This window comes from Trachemys scripta, chromosome 3, assembly GCF_013100865.1.
Source record: "Trachemys scripta elegans isolate TJP31775 chromosome 3, CAS_Tse_1.0, whole genome shotgun sequence".
NCBI classification, from domain to species: Eukaryota; Metazoa; Chordata; order Testudines; family Emydidae; genus Trachemys; species Trachemys scripta.
In genome coordinates, this window is record NC_048300.1 from 73,292,202 (window position 1) to 73,311,173 (window position 18,972).

The window sequence follows — 18,972 nt, forward strand, 5'->3', positions numbered from 1 at the left end:
CTCTTTGTGCTGGCTTTGTCTATAATAGTATAACTAAGGCCAGAAATCTCGTTCCAGTACACTTTCTATTAATTTATAGGACTACAATAGATAATCATGCCTGAAGTACTGCAAAAGATGGTATGAGACATACAGAATTCTGGCATACACACTGCCCTAGTCTGCATATTCCCTGGCATTACAGATATCCTGAAGAGTGAATTGCACCTGTCCACAATCTTCAGCTCTTTTCTTTATCCCAAAGGCTTAAGATTTCTTTTAATAACAAACAGGAATGTTTTATGTCAAGGTTTTAAAACACCATAGCAATAAATCATTATATGACAAAAGCCATCTAAAAATAAAACTTAGGTATCAGATAAATCTTACTGTCCTCTACTTAGAAGGTGGCAATGTTTCTACTCAAAAGAATCATGAATTTCCATGCATCTATCTTCCTAGGTAGCCACTAGATCAGGAGCACAAAGATTTCTAGATGCCCCTCCCCGACCCCGCCCCCAACACACAACTTCTCCCTCTTCTCTATATTTCAGGTCTTCTTGTTTATCTGTCACTGTCAAAACAGACATCCACTCTCAGCCCTGCACTCCCAGTAGGAGGCACTGATGGAGAGATGACTACACACGAGCCCCCCCGGAGTCACACACTTATCACCCTGAGATAGTCTCTAGAATGCACCATTCTGATGTCCTGGACACAGAAAATAAAGTAAAAACAGTCTTGGGGTTATAACACATTGTATTTTAATATCATATTGAACAGGTTAATATAATAAAAATTCCAATACATGAAGTATCAATAACAGCTTATTACCCTATGAACTATTATAATTCTGTAAACACAAGATAAGAATATTCAATAAAACAGTTTGTTTTCTTACTTAAATATATCTGAAGTCAATATATACTTTCTGCCAGGTTTGGGGTTTTAACCAAATACATCTTTATATCTGGTTAATAAATGCAGAAAAGACCAGCATTTCTCCTATTAATACACAATATGAAAGATCATAAGTGTGACCAAAGCAGTGTCCATTACAGGTCATTCCATTTTTCTACTCTCATAACTTTTCCAATACATTCATCCTTTGAGAAGAAATTATCTATTCTTGGTCTCTGGTCAAAGATAATTTGTTTTTAAGTTTGAGCAAAATCCTTCTGACACACTGTCTTTATAGTGAGAATGCGGGGAAGAAAAAGAAACTTTTCCCAATGTAAAACAATTCCAACCACATATTTTAAAAGCAGGGATACAGCAACCAGGGTTACAGGATTACCTTTTGGATCTCCTCACTTGCTAATGTTGAATATCTTAACTCATAGTATTTAATACATATCAATATATTCCTTTAAATAAACAATGTCTCTGGGGCCCAGAAAGCAATTGTAATTCAAGCAGTGTTTAACTATATGAAATTAAGTATTTAAATTCCATATATGTTAAAGGTTGAAATAATATGGATGAACCTAATTATTCAATAGAGGTTTGCATACTTGGAGTTACAGTTTGCTCTCAGTTCACATGTATAATTCCCATTAATATTAAATAGGAGTTACAGGGGCACCTCAGGACAAAAATGTGTGCCCTCAGAATTTTAAAAAGCCAGTTTAATATACCTCCCTGAGTGGCAACCCACCCTAATTTAGAATTGCAAATACTATTCTCAGCAGCAGACTCTTGCTTTGTTAAGATAAAAGATAAGCATTGAATTTTCCATAACATTTGAAGGTGTTATTCATAAGAGCACCAATTCTTCACTCTCATTTGTGGGAGCGAACTGCTGCATCCATGCAGAAACACATTGACTCCAGTGAGACTCTGCACAGATGTAAGGATCTGCCCAAATGGATTGCACTGCACAGCTGCGTCAATGACAGCCACGCATCCATTTTTACCATTGATTTCAAGGGGAGTAAATGAGTGCTTTGAAAACCTCACTTTATGTGAAATATTTTAACTGGAATGAAACAAACGAAAAATAGACGGCTGCAAGCACAGTGTTAAGTAGTTGGCGTTAGAGACAGCTAGTAGGAAACAAACAAGCAAATTAGCTAAAAAAAGGAATAAATGAAGCAATAGTGCTATAGCTTTGTACAAATGAAAACAAATTTACTAGAGTAACAAAATACTGCCCCTGTAAATTACTACCCCTGGAGCCCTCAGCACTCAGACACAACCCCATCAGTGTTAGGACTGTAGGTTTCTTGAGGCAGGAATCTTATTAATAATTATTATTTACATTGTGGTAGTGCCTATGAGCCCTAGGCAAGGACCAGAACTCCACTGTGCTAGGCACTGTACAAACACAGAACCAAAAGATTGACCTTTGTCTTCCTACCTATGTCTAAAAATTCTAGAGCACTTGTTTCTATATATGACATAAATAATAAAAGGCAATAGAATTTATTTTAAAAAGCCACCTATAATTTTAATCCAATTAATGAACATGAAATATCAACATAATGCCCTTTGTGGGGAAACCAGGGCTCAAGGGATGTAATGCCTTTCACCTCAATGTCTTCAACATACATGTAATGTCTTTTCACCCAAGCCTCAGCCTGAGAATTCTCCAAAAGCCTTTGAGACTGACTCCAGAATCTCAAGACATTTGGTGATGCCACAGTCGTCGGTGTCACAGGATCAGATGCCAGTTATAAAGATGACATTCATTAAAACCAAAGGGGCAGGCTGCAAAGAATACAGGACTTCAGTTCTTGAGTTTACCATTGCCCCAATTTGCCTAACGTAAATTGATATAGTCTTTTCCCGACTGAATTATTACTGAAATATTTTATTGAAATGTATTAGATGTCAGGTTTTTGTTTTGAAACAGCAGAAATCAGTAGGGAAATCTCAGGCTTTTAAATGTTCCATAGTCAGCAAGTATGGCCTTCAGTTCACATACAGCCCAGCTTGGCAGTGACTGAAAGGTATTATCTCCCATGACTAGTAAGTGGCCCAATATGAACTGTGCTTGATGGCTTCCTTTTAGGTTCAAATGAACAAGTGTCTACATCCACATCACTTGTAGAATATTTTTTAAACAATGAAACAAGCAAAGTGCATATTGACAATGACAATGCACTGTGTTTTTATTAAGCAGTAAACTTCCGAAGTACTAATTGATCCTGTTCACTTTCTCCTGAAGATGAAAACAAGACACAAAAATTGAACTTTTCTGATCAACATGTATTGGAAGCATCTCTACACAGGCCATAATGAAGACATATTAATAGTCTCATCATTTAATCCTTCTTTCAAACCTCTGTTTGAAATTCAAACCCTACAATCCCAAATTATGTTTTACACCATTAGCATCTAATATTGTATACTGCCAACTGCTGCACGTTAGTGGTGTTCTTTAACACTGGTTCAACTTTGCGCCAACTGAAACTTTCAATTTGCAGTTCAAGTTCACAACAGATACAGCAAAGCTACTCCCCAGCTTCCTTTTGTACAATGTACATCATATTTAACTGAGACTTCTGCAACAAAGAATTCCACAGCAAGAGCCCGGATTACTGCGGATCATAATACCCTATGAGCTGTGGTTATAATTAGCGTCATATCCATTGTAATCCTATGGACGTCATCGTGTGTTACCAGCATCTGTTGACAGATCTCATACCATGCATATCAGTGAAATGGCAAGTCTGGAGAGGGCAGCCCACAATAGAAACAATGGCATTTATTTTTGTCCTCTTCCAAGATTGTCTCATAGAACATATATGCTGCCAACTGCCAGTGTTGCACTGAGATCACTATTCATTATTATATTTGAACAAAGCTTCGTGCCCATGCATTTACAGTCTTCTCCTGGTAAATATGGAAATGGACTTTCCGTAACTTATTTTAGCACCCTGAAAAAACGATTTTGACACCCTTAGATCACTTCAGATCCATCAGGCCATCTACTGAGATATTATTAATCCAGGGGAAAATATACTATCAGACTCCTTTCCAAGCCAAGGAATAAGAATGCCCTCTCTTAGTTATTTTTAACTATATGTATCACTTTGGCATTTCTTTTAAATGCACGTGGCAGACAAAGTAACAAAGCCACAATATAGCTAATCTATTGATGTGCTCTGAACTGCTAACTTTCCACTGAAGCATTGTCTAACTGGAGTGAAAAATCAAACTGGTTTAGAACAAGGGATAGAAATGTAGAGTCCACTGTTGGTGACTCACATGAGCTTTTCCCTGTCCTACTCCCTCCACCCTCCAAACAAATGTTAAAAATGTGCAACAGATTAACTGCTAACAAAAATAAACCCAGATTCTCTGCATATCTGGTTTTCACTCTAGGAAAACTCCTCTGGAGAGTCCAAGAGTTATTCAACTGCCACACTATTAAAAAACCCTCAGTACTTTGTCTTCTTACTACAGCATTCTGTGCATCTGCCCACTCTGCCAAGAACATAGACTCAAATGTGGCACAAGATTGGTTTTATCCTGGATGCTGCAGTCTTATGAATTCAATATTTTCAAGGAAAGTAAAACCGGTTGATGCTATTTGGAAATACAAAACTGTTGTGCAAAACTGAAGTTGTTATGCAATGTGGTATTTTGCTGCATAAGAAACTGTGTTAGGTCCTCAGAGGAACTATAAACAACATACTTTACAAAATGAACAATCTCAATTTTCTAATACTTCCATGCTTTAATTGCCACATAGGTGCAGTACATCAAAATCACTTGCTCACCAGGTAAAACGAATGTCCAGCTAAAATAAATCTCAATGATGACTGGTGTAGTTTTATTACTGGTTCAGAGGATACAACTGAAATAACAGATTCAAGTATTCAAGATATGCCCACAGAGTGCACATTACCTACACACAGTAGTGTCTGAACAGATGGTACCATGCCAGGTCCTGAAAACTAAACAAACAAAAACAACAAAATAAAGGGAGGAGAAAGGTTTGCAATTTTGCTAGAAGTAGAAATTTAGGGTGAAATCCTTGCCCTATTGAATTTAATGGGGAAAAAAGACCCATCAACCTATGGTTAGGATTTCATCCTTAGTTTCCTGCTAAAAGCAACTAATTGCTCTTACCCTGACAGGGAGGTTATATATAGAAGGTAGGTGTTCAATAGGCTGAATTCTGCCTTCAGATACACATATGCAACTTCCACTGAAATTTTCAACGGGAGCTCTTCACACATAGCAAAGGACAGAATTTGGCCCAATTGCCTGATGGATACCACATATTTTATTTCTGCAATTAGCAGATGACCTCATAACTCCAGATCTTACAGCTATGAATTTCAACATTATCTGTTAGTTTAGGAAATAACAGAAATATTTCACGTGATCATCCCTTTCTCATGTGCTGCTTATGCAACAGCTTAGGTGATTTCTACTTTTTCATGTTTTAATGAAGCCGTATTAGTAATTATCGAGTGGAGTATCAAAACTGTTAACCAAGTTGCTGATAAGATTATAAATGCCACCTGTACTCAGCAACAGAGCATCAGCAGCCTCTATGCTGGTACAACTGTTTTTCAAAATTCAGAAGGTAAGAAGCATTTCCTCCACAGTGGGATGCTCAGCGTGTTTACAGAGTTGTTTCTGTAAGTTGGTAGGATGACAGCTGGGTACCTTTCAGTCCCTAACTCAGTAAATAAAGAGATTTTTTAAACCACAGCCTGAACATTTCTCAAGACTATATTTTCTTAACCACACTGTTCCACTGGATTTGACAGTAAGTTCAAATACGAGTCAACTCAGAGGACCACAATTTCAAGAGTGGTCTTTCAGTTTGTTCCTGGAAATATATGGTTGCATTCGCATTTTGGGTATCTGCAGGCGTAGCGCTTCTCATTTACACTTTCAATTACCTTATTTTTACAGGCAATCAGGTGCACACACAAATTCAGAGGCCACTTTTTGAAAATATGGCCCAGAAAGTGATTTTAAGAATGGTTAAAATCTCTGCCAACAGCCAGTGTGAGCATGAAAAATATTGAACCAATATTTTGTCAGCAAAGCGTATCAAAAAACTTTCATGATGTTCATTTAATTTCATATACAGCCTCCATTTACATAAAAGAATTCTAAAAGTGAAAGTGAAGGACTATTTCATAAGCTATATATAACAACATAGCTAAAAATGTTTATATAAAGAGTAAAACTGATCATAGATTCCTTTGCAAAAATTATAGCGGTTGAATTCACTAGTGCACATGCATTTACAACTGCAAGATAAAGTGTTATAATAAGGTGGTGATTATTATTCCACAGATACACATTGACAGACACACAGTTTATTTTCTTTCCTGACCTTCCTTTGCTGTTTCTCCCATGCTGGGTCCAGGAGCATGTCCCTATCCCATTCTTCCTCTTGGATCATATACTCATCATCTTCATACTCGTAGCTGTACTGCATACTTGTTTCTATCTGGTTCATATTGCTCAAGGACCAGATTCAACTCTACACTTGCTGTGGCTTTTATTACTTGATTTTTATTATTATTTTTCACTTTTTTTCTTTGAGTTCAGGCAGTGGTGTTTTTCCCTGCTTCCTTCTTTCTTTTTTTCTTTTTTCAAGGTGAGAGGGTGTTAATATTGATGAGTCTTGCTGGCAGGACAGGTTGAAGCTGTCAGGATACAGGTATGAGCTGAACTGTGATGACCTTCACTCCCCTCCCTCCCTCTCTGCTGCTGCAGGTTCCTGTGGCTGAGTCTCCAGAGAAGCCCCGGCTCCAGCTCACTGCTGCTGCTTATTATCCCCACTGTGTCACGTGGCTCCGCAGCCTGGACTATCCCCCACCTTTCTCAGTCTCTCTTTGTAAGTTGCAAGGCAGACCTTCAGCCTGATCAGCAGAAGCAGAATGATCTGTTGGTATACAGAAGACTATGCAATTTTGCATTTGCTAGTAAGTGTTATTAAACCGTTACACAAATACATGTAAGTATTTACTGTGCAGAGAAGAGCAATGATTTATCTACAGGAGCGAAGTCTAATCAAGGAAATTCACCTCTGTATACAGTCTCTGTTCAGTGGCTCTGAACATTTTCTGTGGTTTGCATTATTGTCTTTTTTCTTTTAATTGCACTCAGAAACTGTTGAAGTTTCATCTTTTTATATTCGGTTCATGCATCTGTAGTTTGGAGAGCTGGTTACAATTTATAAATTAAAAAACAGAATCAAGATATATTACACACACACATAAACACCACATTACTTACCGTTGGTCCAAAGCTTCAAGGCCCTTGATTCATTTCTCACTTCACCTCCTCTCCCTTTTTGAAAAGATTCTCATGAGTCACTAAAGAAAAGCATTTATCAAGAGAAAACAAAATTACTAAATAGATCAGGACTGGAATATAAACTAGAGAGAATAAAAGCCAGATCTAACAAAGCGCTGAGCACTCTCAACTCCCACAGAAATCGATGGGAGGCAGAGGATGTTCAGCACTTTGCAGGATCTGGCCCCCTGGTTAGAATGAGACAATTATAAATTAATGACTGCTAAGGCAATAATTTGGAAAAAAAGTCTTTTGGAAAATTCCCTGGGGAAACTTTTTGTTCTCTGTATGGTGCATTGTGAACAATGAAAACACAATACAGACAGGCACATCCCATGGTTTCCATGTCATATCATTTTAATTTTCCTGGGAGAGAACATTTCTCTTGGGAACTGGCAAGCAGGTTTACTGTGTTCTTCATCTAGTCTATTATTAAACATTCACCTAAGTATTGCCAGCTAAGGTCATCCCTGTGCTAGTGCTTGTATTGGATACAAACCTATCCTCATCTACGAATCATAGAATTATAGAATATTAGGGTTGAAAGAGACCTCAGGAGGTCATCTAGTCCAATCCCCTGCTCAAAGCAGGACCAACACCAATTAAATCATCCCAGCCAGGGCTTTGTCAAAGCCCTTTATCAAAGAGAGAATGCTCCACAAAACTGACCCCAAATAAACAAGGTCAGATTTGGGGCCACTGAGATGCTAAGAGTGAACTACAAGGGTGTATGTAACATTAGGAAGTCCACAGCCTATAGTCAGTTATCCCAAAGGAACACAGTTTAGAAATATGCACATTATTACTATGCTGACATATTTTTTTATCATTTTATTTATAAATATACACATACACACACACACACACACACAATTTGTGTAGTCATCTGGGTTTTGGTATTTACATGGTAACTTTAAATATTTCAAAACCCAAACGAAAAGCACTTTTTTCTAGTCATTAAACACTACAGGAGAAGGTTGATGTTTACAGATGAAAAGTAGGCAAAAATTCTATTAGGAAATTCTTTTTAATAAGCAAATTATGGGAAATGTTGACACCCCGTGTTTTTAAAACTTCTCAGTACTTTGTATCAATCTTTCCAGAAAACATCTTCCCTTGGATAAAATGTAGCAAGTGAAATTTCTGGTGAAGTTAGGGGGTGAGTTTTTAACATCAGGCTAATGGCTCTGACTCAAAGTACTTAGTGTTTGTTTTAATAATTTGCTGTCTTAGGACCTTCATCAGGAAGCTAGCTTCATTCTTCATTACGGTGAGTCTAGTAGTGCCCCTTAATAATTCTACAATTAAACTATTTTTTAAAAATATTTTAAATAATTTTATATGACATACAATAAAAGTAGGTGAATAAATAGCAACAAATATTTGTATTGAGAATATTAGGTACAGTCATTAACTATATGCAATTGCTTAACTGTATACAGAAATCATTAGAATGCTGTATATACAAAAGTAACAGACAAACTGTATTACAAGAGAAATGGGGAGTCATCCATCAAGAACTAAACTAGGGTCTCTGAAGGTCCTTGCATGTTGGTGGTATAGTCAGCTGTGTTCTACAGTCTCGATTGGAGCGGATGGAAATTTTTCTTTCTAAACTTTTACAACAGAAAATTGGAGTTTCTGACAAAACCATTTTCCCCCCACAACAAGTACCTGCTTTCTGTGGACATTTTTGATTTTTCATAGAAAAAGCAAATACCCCCCCAAAAAATATTTGTATTCCGATATCCTACTGTGGTGTTTCATGGGAGTTGCAGATCTATTTCTTCATGTCCCCATTCACCTCTATGGGCCAGGCTACCTAGCCAGACTACATCTCCCATGATGTACTATGGCCAGGGACTCCCAGTACAACCACTTCCCCTTACATGAAAGGAGACTACGGTGCTTCATAGGAGATAGGGTAACCAGACAGCAAGTGTGAAAAATTGGGACGGGGGTGGTGGTGAGGTAATAAGAGTTCATATCCGAATCAAAATATTTTTGGTTTTGATTTTTTGCCAAAAATTAAATTTTCAGCTAAAAAAAGTCTATTTTGTGACCAGTTCTAGTCGCCATTGATAGAATCAGAATGAACAGATATCATGACTTGGAATAAGGTGACCTAAAAATGTGATACGCTGGATCTGGGAATTAAATTTTATATCTAATAACAGAAGGCAACTGTTTTGTGTTTGATGTAACTGAAAAAGTAGAATTACCATATCCTTGTCTTTTTAATCTTTGTAACAATCATCCATCATCATTTATAAAGCACCCTCTGCAAAGGCACTCAGGGTGCTGAACAACAATCTTAAAAACAATTTCTCATTAATAAAAAGAGGGTTACATCGGATCATGATTCCCCTGGCTGCTTGATATGGAAGAAATGGAAAGAATGGAATGTGCTCACAGTACCGTTGAAGGCAGAGAGTGGAACCAACACACCAGTGCCCATGCCTTATCTGAATTTGCAGAAGCCCTCCAAACAAACGCCACATGGCGGGGACCGCAGGTCGGAGGGCCAGACAGGCAAAAAACCCACCCTGTCTCCATGGCTGTGAGGCAGGGTGCAGGTACCTATGGAAACAGCACCTGGAGGTGTTGGTTCTAATCACAGAAAGCCCATGCTTTAGAAAGCTGAGATGAGTTCCCCCAGGATATGAGGGGTTTCAAGGCAATGACTTATGACTCCTACACAAGGCTTTAAGTACTTTACCCCTTGAAGAGAGCATGCCTGACAGATTCCACAAGTTTCATCTTGTTGTGTTCCCCCTTCCTGTGGGTTTTACCCCACAGAGGTACATTTAGCCATTATGTCTGTGTAATGAAAGACTGCAAGATGGGCTGGGTGATGCATTAGTTTAGTACAATAGGCTTTAACTTTTGGAGACTTAGGTTCAAATCATCCCACTTTGTCTTCTGCATTGAACCATGTAATAATTTGGCATGAATGGGAGCATCTGTTAAAGAGAGGCCTAGGAACAGAATAGTAGTGAATTGGATGTTTTAGGTACAGGATTAATTTTTGTGGTCAGAAATATATGGGTAGTATGTAGTGTAGGCCAGATAAAATGGGGAGGGTTGGGCACACAACTAACCACTTAGCCCCGTTAAAAAAAAAAAAAAAAAAAAAAAACATGCACAAAAAAACCCCCTTCCTGGTTATAGAAACGGAACCAGGCTACCATTCTGGTAAATATGTCTGTTTAACAGAGACCACCACTGATCCCTCATGCTGCATGAAGGTTCCTTGTGAAAGCCTGGAAGCCAGAACCCTGCAAAGTTTGATGCTGGCAGCAAGAAAACACTTTAAAGTTAGTTACTGGAACACAAGAACAATGTTTTAAACATCTTGCAGATCATGAGGGAGATGGACAATTAATTATAGACTTCTTGGAATTCTAGGCATCAGTGAAAGAACGTATTTGGGGCATGTACTCTGGATGCCAACATACAGACTCCCACATGAAGCTGTCAAGTGGGAACCAACTGGTGTGAGGAAATGAGGGTGGCCCAAGAGAATCCTAACAAAGAACCCTTAGCGGGGAGGGCAGAACAGTCAGTCAATCTCAACAATATAGAGCAGATGGAAGCAGCAGGAAATGTCAGAGAAGAATGGAAGAGACTAGTGTGACGGGTTCTCCCTGGGGTGCCACCTGGAACTGGGGTATCGCTGAGCCCTCTGACCCACCAGCCTGAGCTCCCTCTCACATTGTGTTGCCGTGACAAGTTGCAAAGCCCTCCAAGCTTGCACTTTCACCAGCATTCACATAGGTAGGAACACACCCAGCTGCAGTCACATGCAGGCTCTCTAACCACCAGGCTCCCAGTCTAGGACCCCAAAGCAGTACCATCCTGCCCTGGTTTAATACCCAGTCTGCCTCTCCCTCAATGTGAAGAGGACCATGCACACTTGTGGTAACCAAGCTGAGATTTTCCCTAGACACCATAGTCAAATGCACACTGTTTTGGATTAAAACATAAAATAAGTTTATTAACTACAAAAGGATAGATTTTAAGTAATTATAAGTGATAGCAAACAGATCAAAGCAGATTACCCAGTGAATAAACAAAACCGCAAACTGAGCTTAAAATACTTGATAGCGTGAGAATTTGCTAATTCATATCCTACCTGAGTAATAAACAGGCTGGCAGATTCTAAGGTACAAGCTGCCTTGGCTTTGTAGCTTGGGTTTCCCAGGTTTTCATACACAGGCTAGAAATGCCTTTAGCTTGGAGTCCCAGGCTTCCCCCAATTCAGTCTTTATTCCTCAGATGTTTCCAGGTGTGTTGTTGTAGGGAGAGTGAGGTCCCATCATGATATAATTTCCCCCCTTTTATATCTTCTTCCCACTTGCTGGAAAGCAGTTTTGCTGTGACCTGGGTCAAACCATTCCCATTGTGTAGTGCTATCTCTGAGAGGTTTCTATTGTACACAGTTCCTGGGGTAATCCTTGTGCTTGTGTGCATTTCCTCAATGAGCCATTAACATTGTTTGGCCTTTTTACTGTTCTACCTGAAAGGCTGCTTGTGGGTGTTTACAACCTCACAACATGTTTCAGTGACACATACATAGCCAAACTTCATAAGTTCACATACGATGATAGCACATACAATCCAACAAGATATTAATGTCTAGCCAATCAAAACTTTTAGAAGGATACCTCACAAGGCATACTTTGTACAAAACATTTCCTAATTATATGACAGTGGTGAATATTGGAGTGCCAGGGTGTCACAACTAGTTTCCACCCTGAGATCTAACACTGGCATAGGAAGGATGTAATGTAATGATGTAATGTAAAATGAACTATTATTATTTAATGTATATATCAGTGGCTCTCAAACTTTTTTACTGGTGACCCCTTTCACATAGCAAGCCTCTGAGTGCAACCCCCCCTTATAAATTAAAAACACCTTTTTATATATTTAATACCATTATAAATGCAAAGCGGGATTTGGGGTGGAGGTTGATAGCTTGTGACCCCCCCGTGTAATAACCTCATGACCCCCTTAGGGGTCCCAACACCCAGTTTGAGAACCCATGGTACATATAGTGCCAGATGCAAGCAAAAAGACAAGGTTATTATCCCAAGGAATTTACAGTCTAATATTCAGCTAGCACAGATTAAAGCCAACATCAATGGGAGGTTGGGCGGGGTATCAATAGTGAAAGAGAAAGAGAAAGAGCTCTTGGGGGCAGCATTTGATGTTTATTTTGTATTGCACACAGATTTCTTGATTTTTAATAGAGAAAATCATCATATTATGTTACAAAACTTTCATTTATTTTTATAAATAAATTGTGCAGATGATAATGGGGAGCACCTGAGAAGTTAGTAGTAGAATGTTAGCCAAAAATGTGAGTTTTGAGGCAGAATTGATGGAGACGAGGGAGCCCTCTCAGTGTATCATGAGACAACGGAAGCTGTGGCCGGCAAATGAAGTGGCATGAAAGAAGGTGGAGTCATGAGTGGGAGATGATAAGCTTGATTGTGCTTTTAATCTGTGCTTGGGTAGATCAGCAGTGGCTCCACTAAAGTTGCGGGAGTCACACAGCCATAAAGCTGGTGTCAGTGAGGGAAGAGTCAGACCAAAAGTGAGCACTGAAGCAAGTGGAGCCAGAGAGAAAGACGTGTGGAACAGGAAACAAGAACCCAGCTACAGGCAGGCTCAGTTTCAACAAACCTTGAGAGGGAGGATGAGGAATTTGAATGTGACGTGGAAAGGGACTTAAAGCCAGTAGCCAGACTTAAAGTGAAAGTGACATACTTTAGCCATAATGTGAGGAGATGAGATGATTTTCAGAGTGGTGTTTTGGACAAATTGGATTAAATGAGATGTGTGTCAGGGAGGCTAGAGATGGAGAATGTAGCAGTAAATTGTCAGGGCCTAGCCAGAAGACAGGCCCTCCCCCTCCAACCTTAATCCTCTCCCAGGAAGATGCTGAAATGGTAGAATGTGACTGCCACCTCCCTTGCTCCAGTGTGGTACAGGAAAACAACATATTCCAAATAAGTAAGTAAAATATAAAGCCTCTCTCTTCCACCTCCATCTATAGACACTACCCCCAAGCAACTGAAGCACTCAAAGGGGAGAGCCTGGCTGAAGGGCAACCAGCCAGCTTGTGATGAGAAGGATCTATGTTTGTAAGGGCACTGAAAGTGTTAAGATCAGCTTTGGATGCATTTTGCTTTTATTTCATTTGACCAAAACTGACTTCTTGTGCTTTGACTTATAATCACTTAAAATCTAGCTTTTGTAATTAATAAATTTGTTTGTTTATTCTACCTGAAGCCAGGGCAGGTGCTTCCACTAGGCGACCCTAGGGTGGTAGGATTTGGGGGGTGGCATTTTGCCGCCCTCGGCGGAAATTCGGCGGTGGGGGGTCCTTCCGCTCCGGGTCTTCGGCAGAAATTCGGTGGTGGGTCCTTCATTTGCTCCGGGACCTGCCGCCGAAGTGCTCCAAAGACGCAGAGCGGAAGGACCCCCGCTGCCGAATGCTCAGAGGAGGAGCACTGCTGCCTAGGGCGGCAAAAACCCTGGCACCGCTCCTGCCTGAAGCAGTGCGTTTGGTTTGAAGTGTGTCAGAGACTCCCCTTGGGATAACAAGCCTGGTACATATCAATTTCTTTGTTAAACTGATGAACTCATATAAGCTTGCAGCGTCCAGCGGGCATAACTGGACACTGCAAGACAGAGGTTCCTAGGGTTGTGTCTGGGACCGGAGATATTGGCTAGTGTTATTTGGTTGCACGATCCAAGTAGCTTACATGCTAGAGGCTGTGCGTGAACAGCCCAGGAGTGGGGGTTCTCACAGCAGAGCAGGGTAAGGCTGGCTCCCAGAGTCGAGGATTGGAGTGACCTAGCAGATCACTGGTCCAGATAACACCAGGGGAACGTCACACTGGGTAATGCTATTTAAAGTAATAAACTGGCGAATATTATTTCCTTAAAGAAATAATGGACTTAATATATGTGGACTGTCCAGGAGAGAGCTGGGCCATATAAGTCGTACATTTTGGGGGGAAATCTGGAATTGAGAGTGTGTTTGGGTCACTCTGCAGAGGTAAGCCAGGCTCATAAAAGCCAGAGGATAACCCAAGTGTGGCTGGCAGGTTGCAGTTACACACAGGCAGTCAGGGTGTGGCTTGCATGCTGGAAGGCTGATTGAGAGCACCCCAGGGACCTACTGCAGCAAGACATTGTAAAGCACCCAAGGTTGCAGGCCAGGGCTGACATAGCTCCTCCCTGGTTTGGATTGAACCCCAGTATGTCACACCTCACCACAGTCAAAGGGCTGTTCTTGCTGAGATAGATGCAATTTTCACCTCCCTGCACCCGCTTTAAACAAACTGGCTCATTGTATCATTTTAAATGAAACAGACATCATATTTCACTTAGCTAATTTTAAAAATCCTCTTCAACCTCACTGAGATTTCTCATTCCCCCATCAATAACATCCCCCAGAAAACTTCCAATGTTCACTAGGCCTTTCAATTCACTTCATCTTTTTCTCATCGTCTCACCCCCAGAATCCTCTCCTATTCTATACTTTTGTTAGAATTTTAAAAACAGTAAACCTTGTAACCTTATTCCTATTGATCATTCTTTCAAATTAACCAAAATATAGAGACAAAGAAATTAATTATACATTTCTACTAAATCAATCAGCAATGAAACAGTTAACAGCGTTGACATTTAAATCACCCTCACTATGTTTCAGAGTCAACACCCCAGATTGTGAATGGAGCACTTCACATCTGTCAGAGCTGTTTCAGACAAATCCTACAGGAAGACAAAAGATCCTCTAAATTTGCACTTGAATTTTGAAGGAATCTTCTAGCCAGGGGCAGGGCTTATCTCTCTCTAACAAAAATCTGGGCTTTCCAATCCCATGAACTATCATCTCAAGGAGAAAGGGAAATTTCACAGAGGGCTAGCACTTCAACCCTACGCCCTGAATCCCCCATCTTCATGTCTGGGTACTAACTCCCAAATAGAAAACCCTTGGGAATAAGTGCTGACAGGGTTATCATTCATTCCCATGTATTTCCTCTATGGTTTTCCAAAAGATGCTGCTACGGAGATTGAGTCTCTCCATGCCATGCTACCACTAAGCCTAGGGAGCCACGTATGCCTTGTCTACACTTATGGTGATGTGTAGAGTATTACACGACAAGCACAGGCACAAGTGTGTAGCTACACATGGCAGTGAAAGACTAGCAAGGTGGAGGCAAAGGGAAAGGCTCTGGGAGCTGCTGGAGCCTTTCCCTGCTTTCTTCCCCCAGCCAGAGCCTTTCCCCGCTGACGGAGCCTTTCACTGGCGGGGGCAGGGGTAGGTCCAGCAGCATACACGGCTAAAAATAGGAGGGAGGCACTGCTTGAGCATGTGGAGAGATGAGCAGGGTGTATACCCTAAGGTTTAGGTATGTAAGGCACTCTGTTCTACTCACCTAAGCTGTGCCTTACCGTCCACATTGCTATTTACACCTATGCTAGCTGGGTGGCCAGTGTCTCTACTCTACAGGCTGCCCTAAGTGTAGACGTACCCGTTTATGTGTAGGGGCTTCTATGGAGGCAGAAGGAAAGGCGATGATGACTCTCTCTGACAAATATAGTGGCATTTTTGTGAGTTTTCCCCTATTTTCATTCCTTTTGCAGTGAAATGGAGATGAATTTGCAGACTTGGTAAGATAGGCCTGCAATGAGTCACATAAGGAGAGACAGCTTTCCAACCAGAAGGGCTGGAAACTGCTTTTTAAAAAAATAATTGAAAATCTCAATTCCACAGAAAACTTTGGAAATACCAAAAATCCTAGAGAGAGGGAGAATTCATGACATGTGTTAAAATCTTAAGTGCTAATTCCACTGGCTCACATTTCACTCACAAAAGAGTAAGGGCTTGGCTACACTCGAAACTCCAAAGCGCTGCTGTGGGAGCGCTCCCGTGGCAGCGCTTTGAAGTGCGAGTGTGGTCGCGGTGGGAGAGAACTCTCCCAGTGCTGCAGGTACTCCACCTTCCTGAGGGGATTAGCTTACAGTGTGCTCCCAGCGCTGGGGCAGTGTTTACACTGGCGCTTTACAGCGCTGTAACTTGCTGCGCTCAGGGGGGTGTTTTTTCACACCCCTGAGCGAGAAACTTGCAGCGCTCTAAAGCGCCAGTGTAGCCAAGGCCTAAGAGAAGAAATCCTCAAAGTTAAAGGGACCCCAAGTCTTGGGTCAACTGCCAATATAAGCCTGAACCAGTGACCAAAAACAAAAAGCCATTTTATTTTCAACATTGATTATAGGTGTGGTTTCCAGAAGCCTTTCACTTGTGACAAATATTAGCTCTAAATTTGTTTTTTTTTTTTTAAAGTTTAAATTACAAAATTTAAGATTATTTTAAATGAATTTAAAGCAGACATTGTCAATGTAGCTTAGGCTAAAATTCTGGATTTGGTTAAAAATGGTGAGGGGCTGACAAAGGCAAATATAAGTGGAAAGAAGTTGCATATTATATATGTAATTTTAATTTAAAAATAAATAAGAGAACAAAGTTTTATGGAATATTTAGGCTCTCTTCTTCAGGGCTGATCTATACTACAAAGTTAGGTCAGCTTAACTATATTGTGCAATATTGTGAAAAATGTCATGTACTGATGTAATTAAGCTGACCTGAGCCCCAGTATAGACACTGCTGTCTCGACGGAAGAATTCTTCCATTGATCTTGCTACCACCTCTTGGAGAGGAGGATTTACTACAGTGACAGAAGAACCCCTTCTGTCACTGTAATAAGTGTCTACACTACAGCAGCACAGCAGCAGCTGTAGCATTTCTAGTGTAGACATACCCTCATTTTTGTGACCCCAAACACCACCCCATTTTGCTAGTGCAGAAGAACCAACAGGTGAAGTAGAATACACAACAGTAAATACGTGTTAAATTGGTTTCATTGTCTTAGTTGAGCAAAATAGTAATTAAAAAGAGCATATATTCTGAAAAATAAGGCCCAGATCCTGCACTGACCTCCATTTAGGTGGATACTTCTGTATGCGTACACAGGCCCAGGGGCTCTCTTTTACAGAGCTCACTGCAGAGTCTGGCCCTGTTTGATTTCTGAAATCAGTTTTAATGAGCTAAGGTGTTATTAGCTATGTAAAAGCCAAGTATTATTATAACCAGGGACGGTGTGTCTTTAAAAAGTGAAAAATAAACAGAGCATGATTATAAAGAGTCTAATAGAAAAACTTTTTAAGTCAAGAAAATGATATTTGAAGGAAGAGTAGGTAATTTATCAACACAACAGGGATATATATGAATGATACTATTCTTATTAAAAAGAGTTATAATACTTAAAACATGTTTCAAAGTAAAAAAAAAAAAAAAAGAAATATAGAGTATTGAAAGACATGTCTGGTTTCATAACAACTGACCTTGTCAAAGGATCCCAAAGTGTTTCACAATCTATATATAGGAATAACTTCTTCTGCCACTGAAACACAACCATGGATGAATGCAGCAGGAAACATTTATAGAATATACAAATACTACCAAGCATGGCAGCTTTATGAGTACAGAGAAGATGCTGATGAGACTGCCATCATCAAGTTTTGCCAACTGTTTTGACAGAGAGGAAGGAAGGTTGTGTGGTTAAGGCTCTGGACTGGGACTCAGGAAAATCTGGCTCTGCTTGAGACTGTGTGACATTGAGCAGGTACAGTGAGATTTTCAAAAGAGCTCGGTACTGGCCTAACTGCTTCCACGGAAATAAGTGATCTCTCTGTGCCTCCATTCCTCAACCTGTAAAATAGGGTAAATTATGTTTCTATTCTCCCACTATTTGTCATGTCCATTTAGATTATGAGAAATGTGGGGCAGAGACTTTCTTTCACTGTATGTTTGTAACTTGCCTATGCACTACTCTAATACATAATAATAATAATAATAATAAACAAACTGCACTATGAATGTTGAAAGATTTAATATAATGCAGGACAGACCCCTTAATAGTGACTGGACCTGTTGCCAATTTAGAACCTAGATTAAACAAATATTGCTACTTTCATGAATCACAGGAACTCTCGGCTCTTAAATTTCTCTCTGCTCCCTTCTAAAATTCCACTCAAGAGAGGCCATGACACCTGCATCCCTAGCTCCACTAGGAGACTGCCTCCTTGTTTCCATGGGTCCTACCTCGGTGACTATAGAGGTATCTCAGAATAATGATGTGAATTAGTGAAGTGATAGTCAAAGGGTCTTTGTGCATATTGGAACTATAATACCAAAGGAAAAGCGGGGAAATGTATATAGTAATTTATACACAGCATACCTAGTCTGTTAAAGTACTAGAACTGCAGCAGCACTAGACAGACTTTACAATGTAATACACATGATGACAGGTGGGAAACTACAAATAGTGCTGGCATACGATTGGAAAAAATGGTCAGACAGATCCAGGATTTTAAAAATGATTCAGTGATGAGAATGCATGGGGCAGGAGTAGGGGTATAGAATAGCCTATTACAAACTTTCAGAAGAACAGACATGTGTTCTCAGAACTTTGGCTGTGTTCCTGTATCATGCTGGCTTAGTCCCATCTCACATAGATATTAAGTAAGGAAGAAATTATAGTTCTAGTGCAATGCTAAAACCTGTAATAGGCCCATAGAACATGGATTTCAAGAATGTCAGCAGCTAAAAAAATCCATCTAAGAGCTATATTATGGGCT

At 40.0% G+C, this 18,972-nt stretch overlaps 1 protein-coding gene across 3 annotated transcripts in view; it reads right to left on the reverse strand.

Annotated features, from left to right (window-relative positions):
• Window positions 1-6,710, reverse strand: part of ACTN2 (actinin alpha 2) — a 90,081-nt gene extending 83,371 nt beyond the window's left edge. For all 3 annotated transcript variants that reach the window (XM_034765050.1, XM_034765051.1, XM_034765052.1), the window contains exon 1: window positions 6,287-6,710. In XM_034765050.1, the coding sequence (XP_034620941.1) occupies window positions 6,287-6,412 (126 nt within the window). In that variant the 5' untranslated portion in view covers window positions 6,413-6,710. The remainder of the gene's footprint in view (window positions 1-6,286) is intronic.
• Between the last annotated feature and the right edge of the window lie 12,262 nt (window positions 6,711-18,972).